The 21,680-nt window shown below is 42.0% G+C and overlaps 1 protein-coding gene across 1 annotated transcript in view; it reads left to right on the forward strand.

Moving 5' to 3' along the window:
* The window catches only part of tmem117 (transmembrane protein 117), a 44,448-nt gene that overhangs the window by 11,480 nt on the left and 11,288 nt on the right, over positions 1–21,680 (forward strand). The window contains exons 3-4 of the mRNA XM_022756098.1: positions 9,731–9,863; positions 21,550–21,649. Of these exons, the coding sequence (XP_022611819.1) occupies positions 9,731–9,863; positions 21,550–21,649 (233 nt within the window). The remainder of the gene's footprint in view (positions 1–9,730; positions 9,864–21,549; positions 21,650–21,680) is intronic.

Below are 21,680 nucleotides of genomic sequence, written 5' to 3' on the forward strand. Positions count from 1 at the left end.
ATAGTGGGACATTTAGCAGCTAAAAACACAGATTATTTCCTCAGGATTTGGTGGAGACCAAAACTAAGCTTAAAGGACTCCACTTTGTTGCTCCATGTCTCCCAGATGAATAAAAAGTGTTTGCTAGCATGTTCACCATATCAACTTTATAAAATGATAATAAATGCTGCCCCCAAGTGGCCAGAATCATGTGAGTTGAATTCCAGTTCGGTTCTTCTCTATCGTGTGCAGCCCTCAATTCAACAAAAAGTGCACATTTTCCCACCCCCAAAATACACTGCAACATTTTATAAACCAGGTACATTTTCATTGTCACAAAGAAGTTATTAATGCGCTTTACTCGTGGAGTGAACTTCATGTCCGTGTTCATACAGCAAATGATAAAGCACAAAGGTGTTTGCACAGCAGACAGGGAGACAAAGACGCAGAGCAATAATGACGAGGGCTAGCAAACAAAGGAAACCAGCCAAAAGGAAATTGCTTATTTACCTGAAATGTATGACTCCTTTGGTCTGGAGCCAAGCCATAAATAACAGAATGAAATCATCTATCAGGCTTCTTTACTGGAACAGGTAGAGCGCTACAGTGGCCCAGTAGCCAGCCCTCTGTGTTGCGGCTCTGCGTGCTGCAGTCTCCCTGCGGAGGGAGTTCTTGTTGTCACTTCCCACCTCTGATTTATTATCCAGACACTTGGTTACAGAAGAGTTCAGCTCTAGGGAAACTAGTGGCCGTAGTCATGGCTATTCCCAAACCCACCAATGATGCTTTGTTCCCAGCAAATGCATGATGAATGGGGATGCTAGTGTGTACATGCTAAGATCCAGACAGTGCTGTAGCTCAGACTCTCTGCATTCTGGGTTTTTTTTTTTTTTTTCTGGGGAGAATGTTCATTAGGGTCCCTAAGGAAGTCGGGATGTTAGTTCTGATGCTGGAAATCAAAAGAGGATACAGTACAGCTGCGTATTGGAACCTAAAATAGACAGAAGTACACACAAAAAGAACAAGGCTGTCCTTACAGTTAGCACATAATGTGTGCAAATTGATGACTCCAATACAAAGAGCGGTGATTGGGATCAGGTGACTGCGCTATCTATAGCTAAAGAGTCAATAATGGATATGAGGGTATCACTTATATGTGGCCAGACACGAGGCATGTTTTTGTTTTTCAAGGCCTGGTGTTTACTTCACTCATTGTTAATCACATTTTCCATGATCAGTGTCCACTTCACTGCAAATCAGTCAAAATATTTAAACAGGAGGTGTTGGTGGGTGGTTTTTCTTTTTTTTTTACAGGATTGTTTTGATTAGACTGTAACAGGAGTTAATCCCACCAGCACTGCAAATAAATAATAGGATCATGTTTTCATTCTCCTGTTATGATACAGGTGCAGAGGAAATCAGTCAGACCTAAACTGAACATACTGTATACAGATCGCTAATCCATTCGGTAAGTTTCTGCACACATTAGTTCAGTTTTTCTCTTTAATGTGTCACCTGTTTGTTTGGGATTGGGCAAAACGGTACATTTAGTAACATATCTTGGAAAACAAGTTTTACTTCCGTTCGGAGCTGGAATGTTCGGTTATTAATCGATAAACATTAAGTCGATGTGCAGATATTTTGATACCCCATTGATGACATTATCATGACATCACTGTTGGCTACCCTACATGGTTTTTGATAATATCTATCAAAAGTGAACTGTGCACTGGTTTTGCTATGCACCACTGTAAATAGGAAAATAATCACTGAGGATGAGACCTCTGCATGTTTTTATTACAGTCCGGCAGCAGAAAGTTTTATGGCAGCAAATCAACAAGTCAAATATATTTCAATAAAATATATATTTTGATAATGAATAAAAAATAATGAGTTTCTTTTTCCATTCCAGTTCCACTATAGTGCAATTTATACACCATACTTTAGGCCAAGGTAATTGTGCCATTAACATCTGTCACTGGCACATGTGTAACAGTGATCCAGCCAAAGCAATTTAAGGTAACTAGCCAAAAAAGTAATGCATTGGCTCCACTCAGTTATTGCATTACCCCAACCCTCCTGCTGGCTCTGCAGCACAGCCTCCTGTGTTGGTCTCTTTTCAAGGCCAGCAGCTTCCTCTGGAACTGCTCACTAGCCATGATATACAGCACCGGGTCCAGGCAGCTGCTTACACTGCACATGGCCTCAAAGAACTCATAGGAGGCATAGAGGACATTGGTGTTAGATGGTGTGACCTGGTCATGGATCCTCATGAACACCAGAGTGATGACCATGATGTGGTAGGGCGTGAAGGAGACCACAAAGACGAGCAGGGCGGCAGTGATGAGCCGCAGAGGCTTCCCTCCTGCCCACTGGGCTCCTCTGTGCCTCCTACCCCTCGGGAGACGTTTCAGAACACGCACTGTCATGATGTAAAAACCCAGCATGATGCTGAACGGTAGCAGGAAGCCTACTATTGTTCTGATAATGGTTATTGTCTTGACGTAGATAAATGGACCTTGGATGTGGTCCATGCACACAGTAACATTTTCTGGCCGCTGAATTGCGAAAGTTACAAATAAGTCAGGAATGGAGGTCAAGACGAGCATAACCCACGCGCAGACTGAGCACAGCTTGGCTTTACCTGCATCCCACCACCGGAGAGAGCTGATAGGGTGCACCGTCCCAACGTAGCGATCAAAACTGATCAGTGTGAGGAAGAGGATGCTGCCGTATATGTTGATGTTGAAGGAGATCTTCTTGAACTGGCAGAAGATCTGTATGTCTTTGAGGTACGGCCTCTGGAGGGTGAAGTAGAGGGTAAAAGGGAGGGTGAGGATCCAGGCCGAGTCACACAGTGCCAGGTTCAACAGGAAAATATTGCTGGTGCTCGAGGTCTTCCTGAAGCAGGTGTAGTTGATTACAGCCGCTACGTTTCCCAAGATCCCCACGGGAAGAGCAAAAATGAAGAGCACCAGTAGAATATAGCAATACCACTGGCCATTCTCAAACTGGCTGCAGAATACTGTTGACTGGTTCAGATACTCTAGAAGCACATCTGGAATTTGAAGAACAAGAAGTAGTCAGTTTTGGTGTTTTTATACTATTGTTTAGTACATGTTATGAGAAAATTACAGTTCTCCAGACTTTATTGTCATCAGTGTGTTGGCATGCTAACAGTAACTAATTAGCAGGGAACACACAGTACATCTGAGGCTGATGGGAATGTCCATAGTTCTGCAGGTATTTGGTCATAAACCAATAAAAGTATTGGTAAAATTGAATTTTTTCCTTAGATGGAGGCTCCAGGGGAAAAGTCAGAAGATCACCAAAGTGATTATAATTCACCCAACTGTGACAACCTCAAGGTGGTGCTAGACCAAAAAGTCAGGGGATCACCAAAGTCTTTTGGATTCATCCTCTGGGCATCACAAATATATGTACCAAATTTCACTGCAATCAATCCGGTAGGTGTTGGGATATTTCAGTCTGGACAACAGTGAACAAACTGACCGACCGCTACCGCAAACCCTATTGCCATACTTGGCACGGCTAAAAACGAAGCAGAGACTGAGATATGCTGACTTTTAAGAACCTAGTATGGGTTAAACTCCAAAAACACAGAGCTCACTTCCAGTAAAGGAGCTAGATAGAGTCTCTCTTAAATTTGACCTGACTGGTAAATGCTTACATCTTTCAAAACTTCGAACCCTGGTGGTCTCAAAGAGCAAGCTGAGATTGCTCAACTGATGAAACTAATTTTCTGGACAAAGCTCTTTCAGAGCCACTAAAGACACTTCACAACTGTACTCCCAGGCTGAGTAGTACTATCTGTGACTTATAAATTGACCTTGATGGGAAAAAATGGGGGAGTGCAACTTTTAAAGTGCGAGTCAAACAGTTTGTTTTATGATGCTGGAACTCTCAGATAGAGACGATTAGGGTTAGGGTTAAAAAAAAACAATAAAGAACAGCCAGGTAAGTCGTCAGTCACAGAAAATTGTACAAAATTGACTCATGAACACTTTTCTTTAAATTGAAACTACAGGCACTCAATTCATTATCCTGTTGAGTAAGCAACAGATTAAAACGAAGAAGATGACCCAGTTCTCTATCTACATAAAAGCTGATATTCATTGTGATTGACTTGACATGCGTAAATGATGGTCGAGCTTATCTTTTGGGTAAAAACTCATTATGTGAGATAATATTGTAATATCATACAATACTGTGTAAGAAAAGTGTTTAAATCATAATGTTCTTATAACATCTACTTTCTTGAATTGAAGCTCTGTTAAACACTCATATGGCATACTTATTTTTAGTAGGTTTCATTTTTTCAAGATTTTAATAACTTCCAGAATGATGTAGGTCGTAGTCTGTTTAATTTACTCTGCCAGTATAACCTGCTCTCAGAGAGTACTTAAAGTAAGACGTGTCCGCCCACTCTCTCCCAGGGCCCACTATATTTACTGTAGTTGTCTCCATAGTCTCAGAGCGTCACCAGTGTGTCCAGGAAGTGAATGCTTGACTGTCTGCTGCGAACAATGAAGCCAGGGGGACTGTTGATCTATTGCGTCCACCATGTTTGCTCTTAATCAGAGATAATGCATTCATTTTGCTCAGGTGAGCGGATCTTAACAATTTTCTTTGACCACATTTCAACCTAGATCATGTCTCCCTGTCTACCTCTCAATACACACTGAGAGGGAGAAAAGGCAAAATCTTTATCACATAATGAAGTTTAATATGTATATTTAATATTTTAAAAGTATTTACTTACAGTAATTACATTATTTTTCCAACATTCATATCAGGAAATTGATACATTTATTGATACATACATTAATCCCATAAATAAAATTCATTATTATATCATGAATTATTTGAAAGTTTAAGTATATATTTTATGTAGAATATTGTAAATGTTTAATCCTAAAAAAAAAAAAAAAAATGGATAAGGATTTCAGATTCAGGTTGTACTCACCTCCTTTAGTCGTGTCAGACTTGTTGAATGGTGGGATCATGATGAATGAAGACAGAGATCACATCTCAGGTCGCCCTCACTCTGCGCTTCTCATCTGTCACGAGCTGTGTGCGCCCTGCCTTACCTGTGGGACTGTGTGTGTGTGTGTGTGTGTGTGTGTGTGTGTGTGTGTGTGTGAGAGATACAGTAAACAGAGGATTAAACAAACTACTGTTAGAACATCTGAGAGAGGTATTTGCCTGTCGTCGTGTGCCAGTGTTTAACTGATCGTCTCTGCAGGTTTTTACTGTCCTGTAAGTGGATTACTATAATAAATCTGGAGACTTTATTACCTGAGCACTTCCCAGAATTATTGCATATGATCTCATCATCAGACAGAAGCAGACTGATAACCACAATGTCAGCAGCTTGAATCCTTTGATTGCCTGGGATGATATGGACAAGGTGGGACTCCATTATGAATTTATTTGAATTTATAAAAGACACTTACCCCGAGATGCTGAGATGCTTGTTTCACTGTTTCCTGTTCTGCTGTGTCCTGCCTTATCATACCTCATACACAGTATATTCTGTAAGCGTTTACCACAGTTCAGCTTTACTGGATTAGTGGTTTATTCACACATGTTGGGGATAGAAGTGCAACCTTGTGAAATACTTGCAAGGCTCAAATGCAGCTTAGACTACAGCTTGGCTTCTTTAAAACAGGATGTAGTCTGATACCATAAAATTATAAACCAGTTTACAATTTGAGCTTTTTGACTGTATTGTATTTTGATTGTCACTGTTTATTGATTAATTCATAGTTCTTATGAAGGCATTGTGGAATTGAATTTATACTGAAAATGACAGCTTTACTCGGTATGTTCAGTAGTTGAGTTCAGAAAAATACAGTCTGATGAAATTAGTTTAAATAGAAGTGGGTTCTGTCGCTACATCTGCTGCATTGAGAGTCTTTTAAAAATCAGGATTTCACAGGTGAAAATAATCATGACAATGTGCACTAAATTCAGACAGATTAGGCATTTCAAGAGAATTCAATACAAAGGACAGGAGATGACAGTTAAAACTATATGTCCATAACTCAGGATGGGGCTCAAAATGGTGCAATACTATCCACTTAAAGACTAGCAAAAAAATTGAAAGCAAGGGGGTTTTTCTCAGAAAAACCCTAAAAGCATGAAAAAAGTTGGGGAAAATCTGAAAGGGGGGTGTTATGTAACTGCAATGCAAAAAAAGGCACCCTGTGTAACCGGTGGTTATCTGCATATTTTATACCAGTGCACTTACCAGTCAGTTCTCTGGTGTGCGTTCATGTATCACCACTAGATGGAGACACGGCTACATGGTCGTCATTCATTTGGAAACAGCTTGAGTAGAGGTAGGTATGATCTCATCCCAAACAGGACGTTATAAATAGCATTGGAGGAATGTTACAGTAAATGCTGCAAATTAGTATTCAAAATGTAATTGCCCTCTTTACCAGCTTCACCAGCTTAGTCTATGTGACTGGGTGTGTTTGCAGTGTGAGTGAGAAAGAGATATAACAACTGTCTCCCTCTCTTCCCTCTGTTTGTTTTCAGCCCGTGTCTGTGTCACAGACTGTATATAAAGGTTTGTGTGAGTGGCTGCCTTGTCCATGTGTTGTTTTTGTTGTACCCTGCTGGGCTGAGCCTCGCAGGAGGCGGTGCTCATGCATCACTCCTTATCGGGGTCCTGGGCTGTCGGGAGGTGCGGTGACTCAAACAGCTTGGCTGAATAGTCTTGAATCACCCCCTTGTTAAATCCGGCCCATGTAGGCTAGGAGAGGCCGGCCGTGCTTGCTGGCGCGGCATCCTGCTTTAAAAGTCAGATCCGCCGATACACACTGTGCACCTACATCTAAGCCAGGGCTCATTGGCACTGGAGGCAATTAAGTTCACCCATGCAAGTCAATTCAATTATGCATCTGTGATGAGCCCTGAAATACCACAGAGCAAGACGTATGGTGTGGCCTCGCACTAGGCCACTTTGGTTTTGCTTCAAGCTCCCAAAACTTTGAGGATGAATATCGTCATCAAGGGAACATTCAAGGTTTTATTCTCTTTTCAAAAGCTCACAATACAAAAATGAAGCAAGTTAAATGAATATTGCAGATCTATTGTTAACTAAGATGTCTTTTCTGTATGATGTATTTGAACTTAGAACAGGAGGTGCATTCATTATAGCTGCACTTTGACTCAACAAAGATCTTCATCGCCGTGGGAATCTCAACATCTTTGTTTTTATGTGCACAGCAAAAAAAAAAAACTAAAAGTGAGCAAGCTGAGATTGAACAGCATGTAAAACTATTGGAGAGTAAACCAGCCAGGCTGTAATAGGAAAATAAATGGAGCATTCTGCTTCGCTATCTTTCTGTCTCTGTGTGTGTGTGTGTGTGTGTGTGTGTGTGTGTGGACACAAACACAATGAGCCCTCTGAGGAGCTGTAACTCAAAGGGACGCTGACTGAGCCGGAGGAGAGAAAAACAAAGAGTTGTTCCTGGGAAGATGGCTGCTTCTGGCACCAGATCACAGCTTGCAGAGACAAAGCAGAGGGAGAGCCTCGAAGTGTGTGTGTGAGCAATATGTAAAGCAGTGGAAATGGGGGTGTATAGCCAAGCTCACGCATACAGGATCTCTTAATTAATTAACAGTCAATTGAGTACCTTTGAAGCGTTTGATGGTTGGGTTTCACCGCATGAGGACCTCAACATGCAGTTCTACTCAACCTGTTAAAAAGGTTGCATAATGTCCTCTGCGGCTGTAGAGGGAGCTTTGTCAAGTCTGTTGCTATGTCCAAAGTCACACCCTTTTTACTTTGTAGTGCACCACATTTACTGTCCGTCATTTCATTTGAGTGTCCAAATTTTGAGTGTGTAAATGTGCCCTCAAAAATTCTACACTGGAACAAAAAAAGTAGTGTCCGTGGCATCTACACTATTTTCCGTTAGCAATCCGTCGATGCAATGGTCTGCATATGCAAACATTAGCGTTGTGTGTCCCTACAGGTGTCAGGGATGAAGCAGAATAACGACAATTAGAAAGTCATCTCAGTTTTCTGCTCACAACTGACTAAACTATTTAGTGTCTATTGTACAGGGAGTAGGGAATGAGTGAACAACAGGGTGATTTCAGACACAGCCTGAGAAAATAACCCTGATGATGTCATAGTGATGTCATCAGGGTTATTTCTGCCTGGGCCCGGAGACTAAACATTCATAACAGAAAAACAGGGTCAAACAGGAGACTCTTGACGGGCCGCTATGACCTTCAAGACGAGGTTCATGAGACCGACGGGGGTAGCCAAGTTAGCACTACAGCTAGTGAACCAATGTGTTAGCGTGTTTACTGCCGGCTGACCACTGCTGGTTTTGCAAGCTGTTACAGTGTTATCTTACAGACCACAGACCACACCAGCTCTTGGCTTGACATTGTTTTTTTGTGGGGGTAGGTTTTTGAAAGAATCCCAAGGGACATATTTCAGTACGAATTGATTATTGAGAATGACCTTTGTTGTCTGCTAAGGCATCGAGGTCTGTCCTCTGTTCTCTGGACAGTGTGACCTGAGCTGAGCTGAGCTGAGTTTTTGTGACTCGGGACTAGAAATCAGGAAATCTTAATCTTGTTTGGTTAAATATTAACTATTTTTTGCTCTTTTTAAAAACAATCTGTGTTTTAGTGTTTAGTGTAGTGTCTTAGTGTTCCAACTTAATGAAAGTACAATCGTAAATCTCAGAGGAACCCTGTTCATTGATTTTTCTTTTTCTTTTCAAATCCTATTTGACCCAGGTCTGAATGATGTCGGATATAACAGACAGCCAAAAATGTACCAAGTTTATTTCCTTTTGTGTTGAAGGTAGATCAAGGAGTCCGACAGCTGTTGTGCCATGACATACTTACCTTATAGCATCACACATGTCAATTTTCACATCTCAGTCATTCAAACTCATTCATACTGCACTTAATCCTTTTTGCATCCTACTCTCACCAGGAAAAAAAATGTGAACCCTTGAATTAAAGACATAAATGTTTTTCTGTTTGTCATAAGGAGCAGTCAAATAACAATTGGTCTGTCACTGTGTTTAGAGCGAGCCACAGAGGCACTAAAGGCACCAGCTGTAGTCTTTTAAAGGTACAACAACAAGCTAATAGTGGTATAATAAACCTCATTGTCTTCATGAGTTCTGCTGAGCGCTGCCACCAGAGGACATGCTCGTGTGATTATGTATTCTGTGCAGAAGGCGGCGTATCCGAATCAATCTCATGCTCTGCCAGAGAGATATTTCTCCATAATTTGATTCCAAGCCAGATCTGTGTAACAAAAAAAAAAAAAAAAAAAAAAAAATGAAGCACTACAGGTCACAAATGTTTGAATAATTTCTCTAATCACGCAGAACTCGCATCATGAAACACAAGCGAGCATCAGTCGTCTGACAGCATGCCCACCAGATGCATGAAATGATGTGCATGTAGAATATTTTCTGTTGGGGTTGATGATGACAATAGTGACTGTTGGAATTGGTCAGGAAAAGACAATTACTTCAGGGTTGTGGGAGTGACACCTCAAAGTGGTCTTTAATCTTAATTTCATTGCCTAAAGGGCACCTGTCTGACAGACTAGGACAGTATTGATCTATGTGACTAATTTATTTACTTTCATCTTCATTTTCGTGGGCACACATGTTCGCAGGTTGACATGCTGTTTGAACCGCCACTGACAGCAGTGTCCTTGTCATGCTCCCTTTAGGTCGATACCTGCGCCTGAAAATGTTCCGCGAGGATCATGGCTCCTGGATGACCATGTTCTTCAGCACCATCCTCTTCCTCTTCATCTTCTCACACATCTACAACCTTTTCCTGCTGATGGCTGGGAGCATGGAGTAAGCCATTCAATCTCTCTCTCGCTCTCTCTCTTTCTCTTCCTCTGCCCCGTTTCCCTCATTCTCTGCTTCCCATTTGTTAGACACTGTACGCTCCCCTTTGGCTGGCGTGATTGATCTAAACGTCTCGCCTGAACAGAGACCTGATACCAGCCTGATTAATCAGCCCAGACTTTAAATCACAGGTAGGGGCAGGCGAGGGGAGGGTGGTTAATCCTGAAAGATCACCTTCAGCACCTGCACTTATTCTCCCATGATCTTGACTTATTTTTTGACACCTCTCTGGCTGAAAACCAAAATGCCTTTGCCATGTTTCTCTCAGTTTGTGCCTGGGTTTGTGCCCCTGTTGCTCCGATTTACCTGCCGAGAAACCGCCGTGCACAGCAGTGACACCCACACATCAAGTCGCTGACAGGAATCCGTTTATGCATTTGCAATGTGTCCGTCTAGAGGAAGGAAAACATGCCCTTGAAGCCAGCCATCCAGACACGAGGTCGCCGTGAGGTGATTTACCATTTTGTTTGTCTGAGCTGTACCAAAAAAAAAAAAAAAAAAAACAGTGTGGCAGCTGTCCATTCAGGTACAAGCTGTCAAGAGGGAGGCCAGGGCTGTAATGGGATTTGTCTATACAATGCTGCTTTCCCATATTAACAACCAGCATCACCTATCCATAAGGTGCAGGCAGATGAAGGCTATTAGCTAGCAGCCAAGGTATTTGTGTTTTTCTACGGCGAGAGGGATGAGCTTGTATAATCAGCCCATCTGTCACTCTGGCCAGCGCCGTGACACCGGCATCCATCTTGTCCGCTCTCTCTGGTCGGCCGAGAAAAAGGAAGCGAACGGCTGAGCGCAGGGGCAGGTCCGCCGAGACGATAAATGTTGCTTGCTCAGGGAAAAGTTACACTTGCGGAGGCCCTCGGTGCATCTGTCACAAAGAGGATTCCTTTCTTTTCCCCACTGCCTCTCATTTCAGCCTTGAAATGTCAAGAAAAGGGGCCCTTTTTAGTCTGTCAGTGCATGTTTTTTTTTTTTTTTTTTGCCAGGAGTGTTTCTCTAGATGATATCCGGAGAAAAATAATGAGTTACTCAGACGCTTTGAGAGACATAACATATAATTTATATCAGTCCAACATGTGCAAGTCACACCGTCTGCTTTCATATTAGCCGCATCAGTTGTCCAGATATAGAAAGTGGCAACCATAACAGCTTATTAAACAATTACACTGGCTGACACGACACTAAGACTCCGTCCGGAATTATTTGTTGTGCACTGACATCAGTTATTCAACGCTGTAAAGCTCTCGTGGCAAAGACAGATGGTGCTGTTGTAAAGCGAGTGAACCTAACCCTGCTAAGGCACCTGGTCTTCTTCTCTGGACTCCACAGACCCCCAAACCCACCAGCTCCCTCCCTTGCCCTCCCTCCCTCCCCTGTCCCTCTTTCCCGCTTGTTTTCTTTCTGCTCCAGCAGTGTGTCCACCAAGTACCCGGGCCCTGCCAAAAACCATTAGTGTTCACATCTCTGTTCAAGACCGACATGTAAGAGCAGTGTTCACACTCTGCCAGGATGCCCCTCAGAAGACTCTGGGCTCTGGGCTGCGATAGCATGAATGCAGCAGAGGTGACGGAGGAGGCTGGGAGGGGAGGGAGGGGAGGGAGGCGGAGGGACGGGAGTCCGGGGCGGTGGGGGTGGGGGGTGGGGGTTGGAGAAGTGCTCCAGCCCTGATGATGCAGTGAAACTTAAGCCTTTGATCTATTGCCCAAACTTATATGCATGCACCCCCCCCCCCCCCCCCCTCCAACCATTCCCTCGCCCCGCAGCTAGGCTGTTGTACTTTTCTCTTTTGCCACAGCACAAAGGAAAAGTACAATATCCCTTTGTGGCTGCAGCTGGCCCTCTGTGGGAATGAATGGTGTTTTTCCTTTTCATTTGTGCTGAAAGAACAAGCCACTGTGAGGTGTTATTACTGCCAAAGGTTTTTAAAGGGTAGGTATTTTGGCACGGGTTAGCTGGCTTTGACATCTAGCCATGATGGTGCACTGCAGGGGATGCTCTTCTGGTGGCTACACAGGGCACCCCCCCACCCACCCACACACACACACACACACACACACACCAAACACATATTGCTCACGTCTCGCACTTCGCTCAACTTAGCTGTCAGAGCATGTATGTGTATGTGGGAGAGTGTGTGTGTCTGTGTGTGTGTGTGTGTGTGGCGTGGTAGGATGGAGGTCTGGCATCTGTCTCCCTGCTGTCTCCCTGACCTGATGCTGTATGCTGCCTGTGCCCTTCGCTCATTAATATGCTTTAATTTTCTCTGACCTTTCAGTCCGTCTTGAGCTTGATTTAATTAAAACTAGCGATACGTCCACAAGGAAAGGAGATAAACTCCGCCATCAGGACAGTAAACAATCGCTGATAAGAGCATGTACATCTTTTTGGATGAGAAGTATTTATTCATGATTAGTCGTGTAACATCAGTTCATCAGAGCCATTATCTCTCAGCTCAGAGAGATTTCCAGACTGTGTAATCTTACACATGTCCAACAGCGCGTTAGCCAATATTTAAACAGCCACTTCCAGGTCAACAGCTATCAACCTGTTACCTGGCTTATGTCATATGAGGGAGAAAAAGCCCTGTCCATCATGGCTCCCCGGGAGCTGTAATCCACACTTGTTACCAAACCCTCACATCTGGGCTATTTGCATTTTAATGTAACTGTCAGATTAAGAGGGGGCTGTTTGTGTGAAACCAGGGGAGTGTGACCGCCCAGGGAGTTTGACGGGCTTCATGAATGTTCTGTCACGCCGAACAATCCCATTCCGCCATCTTACGGCGGCATTACCAAACGAAATCAGCCCCTAATTAGATGGTGTTATTTAATTAAGACGGCCCAATGCGTGGCGTACACATTAATCATGACTAATTTAGAGAAAGGGGGCTGGTAAAGTATGTGAAGGTGGAGGGAAGAGGGGAGGTAGGGAGTGTGTGTGGGGAAACCACTGAGGAACTGTAGTGGGACTGGGACAGTAAAGCTGTGAAATGATGTCTATACTTCTTCTGTACGTTACTCAGTAGAGGAATAAATTGATGGATGTCAGGATGATGGGGGAGGTGGGGGAGGGGGACAACTGAGCTACGGAGGCATGAAGCAGAGAGTGAAAGGGTGGGGCTCAGTGTGTGGATATCTTTGATGAGGAGCAGAGAGTGGTGGATTTGGCATTTGACTACAGTGATACCCTGAGCGGGATTAGACCCCAGCGTGTAAGGGTATTTGCCTTTGTTTTCCGTGATCCTTTGTGCTGCGTGCATTCTAGTCCCCCTCGTCTGTCTGTTTGCTTGTCTGGCACTAAGCTGGGGTAATACCATGGACAAGTGGATTTAAATGGCTGAATAAATTGTATGTATGGTATGTAGATGACTCCTGTTGCATGCGGGCACACACGGGACTCGCTGCTGCCTACAGTATAGCAGCATTTTCTGACAACTGGTTCTATGATCTGGGCTTTGCTTAACACTGAAACGTGACGAACAGGCTCTCTGTTAGTTTTACATGGATGTAGAGATCCATGCTGCGTAGACAGGTACACATATAGGAAGGTAAATTAAAATGGTGACTAAACTACAGCAGCTCAATTCAATTAAAAAAAAAAAAAAATGAGGGAAAAAAAATTTGAAAGCCACAAGGGTTTATGGCAGTGGCCAACCCATTACTGACCAACAGTTTCCAACAGCACAAGGCACATTATGTCAGAAAGTGCACATGCATTGGTCAGTTTATACACAGTTAACAAAACACATCTTTAACCCTGGCTGCTCACTAGTCATGTGGCTTCTTGATGGCATTAGCTTAAAGTACCCGAGTGCACCCATCTTTAGTGTCAGGCTGACCAAGATCTCTGCGTTTTGCTCATTAATCACTTTAGAGCTGAAGTTAAAGACACCTTGTATTAAACTTTTGACTTTTTGACATAAACCAGCAAAAAAGAAAACCTGATAGCCGAATGGTCAGGGCGCATAGCACATGGTCTCAAATACCCTGAGCAGTGAGTCCTAGGTTTGACTCCCGACCGGCTGGACGGGCTGCATGTCATTGCCCTACTCTCTCTCCCTGCATTTCCTGTCTATCTCCACTGGCACTATCTAATAAAGGCACAAAAAATCTCTCTGTGAAACATGTGTGAAACCTTGTCAATATTATCCAGTCTACTCGAGAATCGACTTTTGACAGTGGAGGTGCTGCTGAGCCTTTAGTATTTTCACCGCCGTCAAAGATGGTGGAGTCGTTGCAGAAGGTTGTCTAGGAATATTCTGCTAAGGTGAAACTACTGGGCAAATGCTGTTGATTTTTATTTGTGGACAAATTTCCAGCGGCTCCCGTCTTGAACCGATTTTACTGACATTGTCAATTTCGGCAGGGAATCGTAAACATGCAAACATCCTTATGTGTGTATCATATGTTGGCCCACGACGACTCTAGTATCACAACACAACTGATTCAGAAGAAAATCACCTTTAATACACCCCACCACTCCACTGGATATACAGTGTTGAGCGCATGTGGTTTTTCAGCACATTTTTCCTACTATGGGCTAATGTGATTCGCCGATCGGCAGAAAATGAATCAACAACTATTTCCGTCAATGATAAATTGTTTTCAAGTAAAAATACCCAGGATTCTCTGGTTCCAGCTTCTCTGCTGTGACATTTTCTGATTCCCTTTGTCTTATACTGATGCTTGGCTTGTGGGCTGTTGTGATGGTCATTTTTTCATGGTTTTGTAGACCAAATTTATCAAGATAAATCTGCAGGAAAAATCATAATTAGTTGCAGAATCTAAATTAAATAATTATGTTAATTAATAATTATTATTTCTATGTTTAAATATAGCATTTTGCTTGTCGGTTCTGTCCTTAACAATATTTGAGACGCCACCAAAATACCTATCTGAAGACAGTTTTACTATTAGACCTTGATATACCTGTCACTGCTTGTAAATCGCAGTAAACGTCTTGCAGGTTAGATTAATTGGTCTATCTTCGCCTTCCTCATTCTGCCTCTCTCATATTTACACACACCCACACCTAGTTTCCAATCATATCTCCTGCTGTCTTTCACACTCCTACACATGCACATTACGCCGGTGCCTCAAAAATGACTCATTACGTATTTAGCAACTGTTTAGTTAGTGTAAAGCTTTGCCTCTAAAGTCATTTTCTCTTCTCTCAGAGTGTCTCTGAAAACAGACTGCGCTATGTGAAGCAGTGAGGTCGGTCATTTCCTCTCTGCTTATATTATCCTGCTGTTTTCTGGGACAGAGGGGAGGAGGCGGCCCTCCACATACGTCACCGCCACATTAAGAGGAACAGCCGCAGTTGAAAACAATAAACATCACAGCCTTGACAGCGGCATGTGTCCACTGGGAATATACAATATTTGTATTATATTATAGATGTGTGTGTGTGTATGTGTTGATGTGTTGCAGCAGGACAGATGGATTGTCCACACATGTGTACATAGTTTGTGTGTAGCGCCACAAAACTGCACTCCATGCACTCTTGTCATCTCTTCCTTATGTTTCACCATAACAATTAATATCTCTGGTAACATTTCACTTCCATCATTTTAGAGCTCAACATTTTGCATGTCGTGTTCCCTAGTTGAATTAATTTATTGCTGTTTTGTGGGCAATTTTTCAAAAAACAAAAAAACATTTCATAAAGCATCTCCTGACATTTCTAAATACCAAACATCCTAGAACAGGTTATTCTGAGGCAAATAACAAAAAAATACAAACCTTTATGTCATCAAAGCAGTTAGTCTTCTCACCAGTTTCAGTCTAAAATGATCTTTTAATGTCTAGTGTGTGTGTGTGTGTGTGTGTTTGATGGGGGAGGGGGAGCAGAGGGTTAGGTATACATATCACTGCCGTTCAGTGATAACCATGTGTTCCTCTATAGCATGCCAATATTTTTCCACCTCTTAAGAATTAGTAGACATTTCAAACATTACTTCTTCTGGGAAAAAAAAGCATTGTCACATAACTGAAAACAAGACCTTTCTTTCTTACTCACGAAACAAAGACATTTTGGAGATCCGTGGTTTTCAAAGGACTGTGCCAATATGTTCGAAGACAAAATGAATGAAGATACCTTTAATAATGAGTACATTTACAAATCTGCAAAGTCTTATTTGGGATGTAATGTATAATAGAGCATACAGAAACCTGGTTATTCATTTCTCTTTTTACGTCATTCTAATATTATGCATGCTTCCGATCATCTGTCTTGGTGCAGGATCGCCTCTGGCTTCACCACATCCAGCAAATTTGACATTTGTGCACCAGCTGAGTTACCTCAGCAGTTGAGGATGAACTCAGTTTGGTTTCCAACTGTCTGGAGTCAGCTTCATTTACCTTTTTTATCCGCCTTACTTTTACCTATTTTATCTTCTATGATGAAAGATCAGAGTAACACTAAAGTGTATCCTCTGCATCACGACTGACTGTTAATACCATCATTACATTGGTAATTATATTATTTTTCTTTACTGACAAACAACTACAAAACGTGAGATGAGGACACACCGGAGAGAGAATGACCGGAAACCTGGAGAAAATGTTTTGGATACAATTGTGTCTCAGTTTCAGCTGGGTGTACCCAGGTTTCTGAAAGCAGAATATGGTTTTTACACATGCACAACATAGCCAGGTCAGGTGATGTTATTGTAGAGCGACATATTCCAACGGGGCAGGAGGTCAGGGTGGATCACTGGGTCAACAAAATGTCAGACTTTTTATCTTTTCTTTTATCTTTTAACCATGACCACGACTGTTCCCTAACCTTAACCAAGTGGTTATTATTGTAGCCATGACGCTGCAAGTCGGCTAACCTCAATGAAGTAGTAATGTTAACTCAAACTTCGATATTTCTCCAAGTCCTTTCTGTGCCTAAACCCTACCAGACCTTCACCTTACCGTTCATCACATCATAAAACAGATTTATTTTTCAGCAGTGATTTATAACGGATTTTGAAGGCTTTGCAGACAAATGATGTTATCCTGTCAGAAAATGTCACCATGTGTAACTTGAAAATGTATTTTGTTGTGTAATCTGGAGGACTTGTTTGGGATACTGGTGTGCATGTAAACTCACTCCTTTTGTCAAGGTACAGGTACTGGTTTTGGACCCTTCTGTCTTTATGGAAAGCTGATAGTGGGAATGGATGACATGATACAGTGCTGTCCAGGATATTGCCTGACGGTATTCACCCCCATCCCTGAGCTGGTGGAATGATAAGGAATGAAGGACTCAATCTCCAGCCAGTTTAATACAATGCACGACCTGATTCTGTGCTGAGTGATGAATAGAGATTGAGGGTTTAAGTTGCCTTGGGAGATGGTATAATGATAGTGAAAATACTGTGTGTGTTGGCAGCTTTATGCTCCCTGGTAACTACTGCTGCTCAGCATTGTACACTGTAAATACGACCTTAGCTACTGTAGTGCACAAAGCGGAGACAGACAATGCATTTCAATGTGGAGCCAGCCAAGGTCAAAATTTGATGTTCTGAATGCATCAAGCCTTTATGGGGCAGAAGAGGTCACTCAGCTGCCACGCTCATTAAATAACTGGCGGTCTGACAGAGAAAACAAGTTTATTAAAGCCAGCATGAAAGCATATAGGTCCAAGTGGACAGTGAAAAAATTAATAGAATCAGGGTATTTGATGACTCAGGGTAGTGAAAGCTCTTTTAGCATGCTGCTTTATAACTTTAATTATCAGGACTCCCATGGGCCTTGAAAAAACTTGAGGACTGTGGGACTTGGGACTTTGATAAAAAATAAAGTTAAACCATAAATCCTTTTCTTTAAATTGGTGACTATATGGAGTTGTAAAGTGCTTGGTATGACATTGCAAAAATGTTTTTGGCACTAAGCTGCAATGTGTACTGTTGATGAAATGGGAAAAGCAAAACCTTATGGGGTTTTTTTTTACTTTTTATAGGAAAGACCTTTATAGGTTTAGATGTAGTTAAAGATTTACAGGCCCACTCCATTACTGACAGTCCTCTTTCATGTGGCCACAGTAGTAACACATTTAAAGGAATAATCTGCTGTATTTTCATTTTAATGCATTCATCTAGGGCAGGGTGGATGAAATAAATACAGTGATTGTAGTTATTTTTGTCTGATATTAATCATTATATGGCAAATATACTGTATGTAGAACCACTTAAACAGAAAAACAATCAAACTGATGCTCAATGCATAGTAAAATAATGTAGAATTATTGCATTGTGCTGTATTACACCAAACTCCTCACACAACAGTTAAGAGCAGTAATTTAAAGTCGGTAACTAATTATATAAGGGGTTGATTACAATATATTTTTTGGAAAATGAGAACATTACTTGATCAAGTATTCAGTGGATTTTATTAAGTAAAAATACCAAATATTTGCTGATTTCAGCTGCTAAAACATAAGGATTTGCAGCTTTTGTCAGTGTAAATTGAATTGAATTAGAGCTGGAATAATTATCAATTAATCAAGTGTCAATTGTCAGGTAAGTGACAAGTAATTTGATAATTGAGTAATTAGTAAGTAACTCCAAACATTCATTGGTTCCAGCTTCTTAGATGTGAGGATTTGATCTGATTTGATAGTAAACTGAGTATATTTGGGTTTTGGATTCTTAGTCAAATAAAACAAGGAATTTCAATTCACCACTTTAGCTTCTGAGGTATTATAATATTATATTATATATAGTATTTTTAAATTTTGCTTACATTTTTTTGAACACATGATTAATCAATAAACCAAGACTTAAATCTGTAGGTTAATTACTAATGAAAATAATCTTGTAACTCTGAACTGAATGTCTTTGGATTTTGGACAGTCAAAGCGGTTATCTTGGGCTTTGGGAAACTCTAACATTTTTCACCATTTAATCATTAGTTGCAGCTTTACATTGCTGTGCCTTATTAAAAATCTCTGACTGTTAAGTGTACAGTGCTGTTCTCTGTGCACTACACCTCATCACTCCAGATTTTTTAGCCCTGCGTATCACCACAGTGTTTCAACTGAAAGTCATAAACTTTAATACTAAATTGTTGCCCAGATCTAAGTCTATCACCACTTGATATAAAACAGCATTCCACTTATACATTATTGCAAAGAACAAATCTGGTGCACGTTAGATGATCCATTTTATGTTAGAGAAAGTAAAACCCCCGTTTTTACTGGAGTGCATATAGATGGATAAATTATGAACGTGCGCAGCTGAACAGACAAAGAAAAGAGGAGTATCCTCAGAAAATCAAGCTTCATTGAAGCAAAACACGATGACAGAGAGATCCTTGTTCCAACTACAATGAACTGTCTCAAACAATCACAATGACTTCTTAGCACCAAAGATGTCACCAAAATCAAAGGACCATGATCTTGCAGGCGTCTCACTTGTTAATGTCAAACCAGAGTAACCTCCGAACTCACAACTCTGTAACCCTGTACCCTCTGTAGCGCAAAATTGTAATTTCTTGCATGTGATTGAACAAGACTTTGAAAGGCATTGAAACGTCCTTGAATATTATGTCTGAACAAGTGTGGGAAACCTGATAACATTCCACAGAGGGTCAAAGCTGGTTGAGCCGGCCGGCTGGCTCCGACACTACCACTGGCTCTGCGATTAAGCCACGGGAGCCATTTTGGGGCTGATTATTCATGGTGCTACTGTACTGATGTTCCACTACACTGAATTCTCTCATTAGGTCACCCGGCTCTAAAGGCCATTAAATTTTCAGTCAGCATGAATAAGTCAGGGAGTTCTGCCTCTGATCATGCAGTGCAAAGAGTCCCCAAACTCATCATAGGTACTCTGCATAAAAAAAAACAAAACAAAAAAAACAAAACAAAAAGGAGCGCAGGGGTAACATTTACTCAATTAAATATGTGAGAAGGGCAGGGGTTGGCAGCAGGGTAGTTTTTTTAGATTTAAAGCCTAGCATGTGGTGCCAGACAGCATTTCCAGAAGTATCGATTAGAATTTTGCTGTGGGTAAATGACTCCCAATGGGATCTCCTTGGTAACTGGAGCGGTGCCAAGCCACTGAATGTCTAACTGACTTAATGCAGATATAAATCGCCGTTCCAATCAAGGCCGTTTTATTTGTGGGCTTGAGTGGGGCAATACGTCACCCACGGTACTGCACGTTTCCGTCAATAAAATCCTGTCAAAACTGTTAAACGCATGCTGCGTTGATGACATATGATTTATAATGTTTCCTTCCAGGGAAGAGTATTTGTTGCACAAATGCAGTGAACAGGTAGTTGAAAACTGTTGGCATTTTGGGTCACTGACTTGCCACAATTAATCATGGTTGTTCTGTATTGCCTGTGAGCATTTATTATGCTTTTCAGATCTGGACTTCCAATGTGAAAAGGCACGAGCAATTAGCATTAATTAAAAATGAAGACCTATTAAAGCTGCGACATTAACTAATAGCTTAAAAGGATTACCCTTCACTGCTTTTGAACAGATTGTTTAAACTTGTATGACAACGACTCATTTACAAAGAGAATAGTGTGCGGAATGGAGCTCCTAATGCAATCAGCTAAAGGATTAAATGAACCAGGCACCAGCAGGGTTGCAGGCGAGATATTTCCAGAGCTGTCTGTGCAACAGAAATTTTTTTTTATTGGTGTTTGCTGGTGGCCAGAAAATGACCAGGGAAAACAAAGACGAATGGAGTCATTGACTTCAAATACGACCCCTTGAAAGCACAGCCAGAGCGGTATCCATCGCCATCTATTATATTCATGAGTGTGACCTGCGGGGGGTGGGAAGAGGCTGGAGGGGGAGGTGATAGGCGCCCACCTGCTCCACTCAGCCTCTAAGACACTTGCTGCCAGGAGATCAAACAGGCCTCCTCGCTCCCCTCTGTTCTCCTCCTCTCTCCCCGGCACAAGTCCCATATAGGAGGCGACTGACCCACTTTTCCTCCCTCCCTGTGCTATTACCTGGAGAAAATGGAGTGATGTGGTGGGTGGGTGGGTGGGTGGGTGGGTTTGTGGGGCTGAACAAAAGCTTCTCATCTTCACTTACTGTACAGAGATGAAGGCGTAACTAGGACTCGAAAGATAGCATGTCATTTCTTGTCAGATACTATTGCATGTGAGATTGTTTCTCTAATGGTGTGTCTTGACCTAGTCTATGTTTCGCTTCTGTGCTGCTGCAGTTGATGTTAAGCGAGCTCGCTCAGATCCAGTGCATTAACAGGAGAGATCTCATTGGGTTGGCAGTGTTGATTTGAAATCAACTAGACATGAGACAAATTTGCCAAACAAATGGATAATTTGCCAAACACTGCAGGACCAAATGGAAGCGGTGATACTGCATAAATTCCATTGCACTGCTGTAAATTGTTTACAGTCCTCGGGGCTTTATGGAAGGTAGACCCATCGCTCATTGTTTTCACCGGATTGATATTGATTAACTCTGACAGCTAGCATCATGATACTTAGCGGTAGTGACCATTTTCTCTTTCGACCTCCACTGACTCTCCCTCCGTTGGCTCTTTTTGTCAGTCCTCTTTCCTCCTTCCTTTTCTTCCTCCCTTTACTACCCTCATAACATACGCTACATTTTTTATGTCCTTTTCAGTCTTGGTCTTCTTCCCTTGCAGGCCTCACATGGTGACAGAGTACATGGGCATCAGGAATGAGAGTTTTATGAAGATTGCTGCAGTGGGGACGTGGATGGGAGACTTTGTCACTGCTTGGATGGTGAGATTCCAACTCTTATGTAGCCTCAACA

This window comes from Seriola dumerili, unplaced genomic scaffold (genome assembly GCF_002260705.1).
Source record: "Seriola dumerili isolate Sdu_G_001 unplaced genomic scaffold, Sdu_1.0 BDQW01000242.1, whole genome shotgun sequence".
Lineage (NCBI taxonomy): Eukaryota > Metazoa > Chordata > Actinopteri > Carangiformes > Carangidae > Seriola > Seriola dumerili.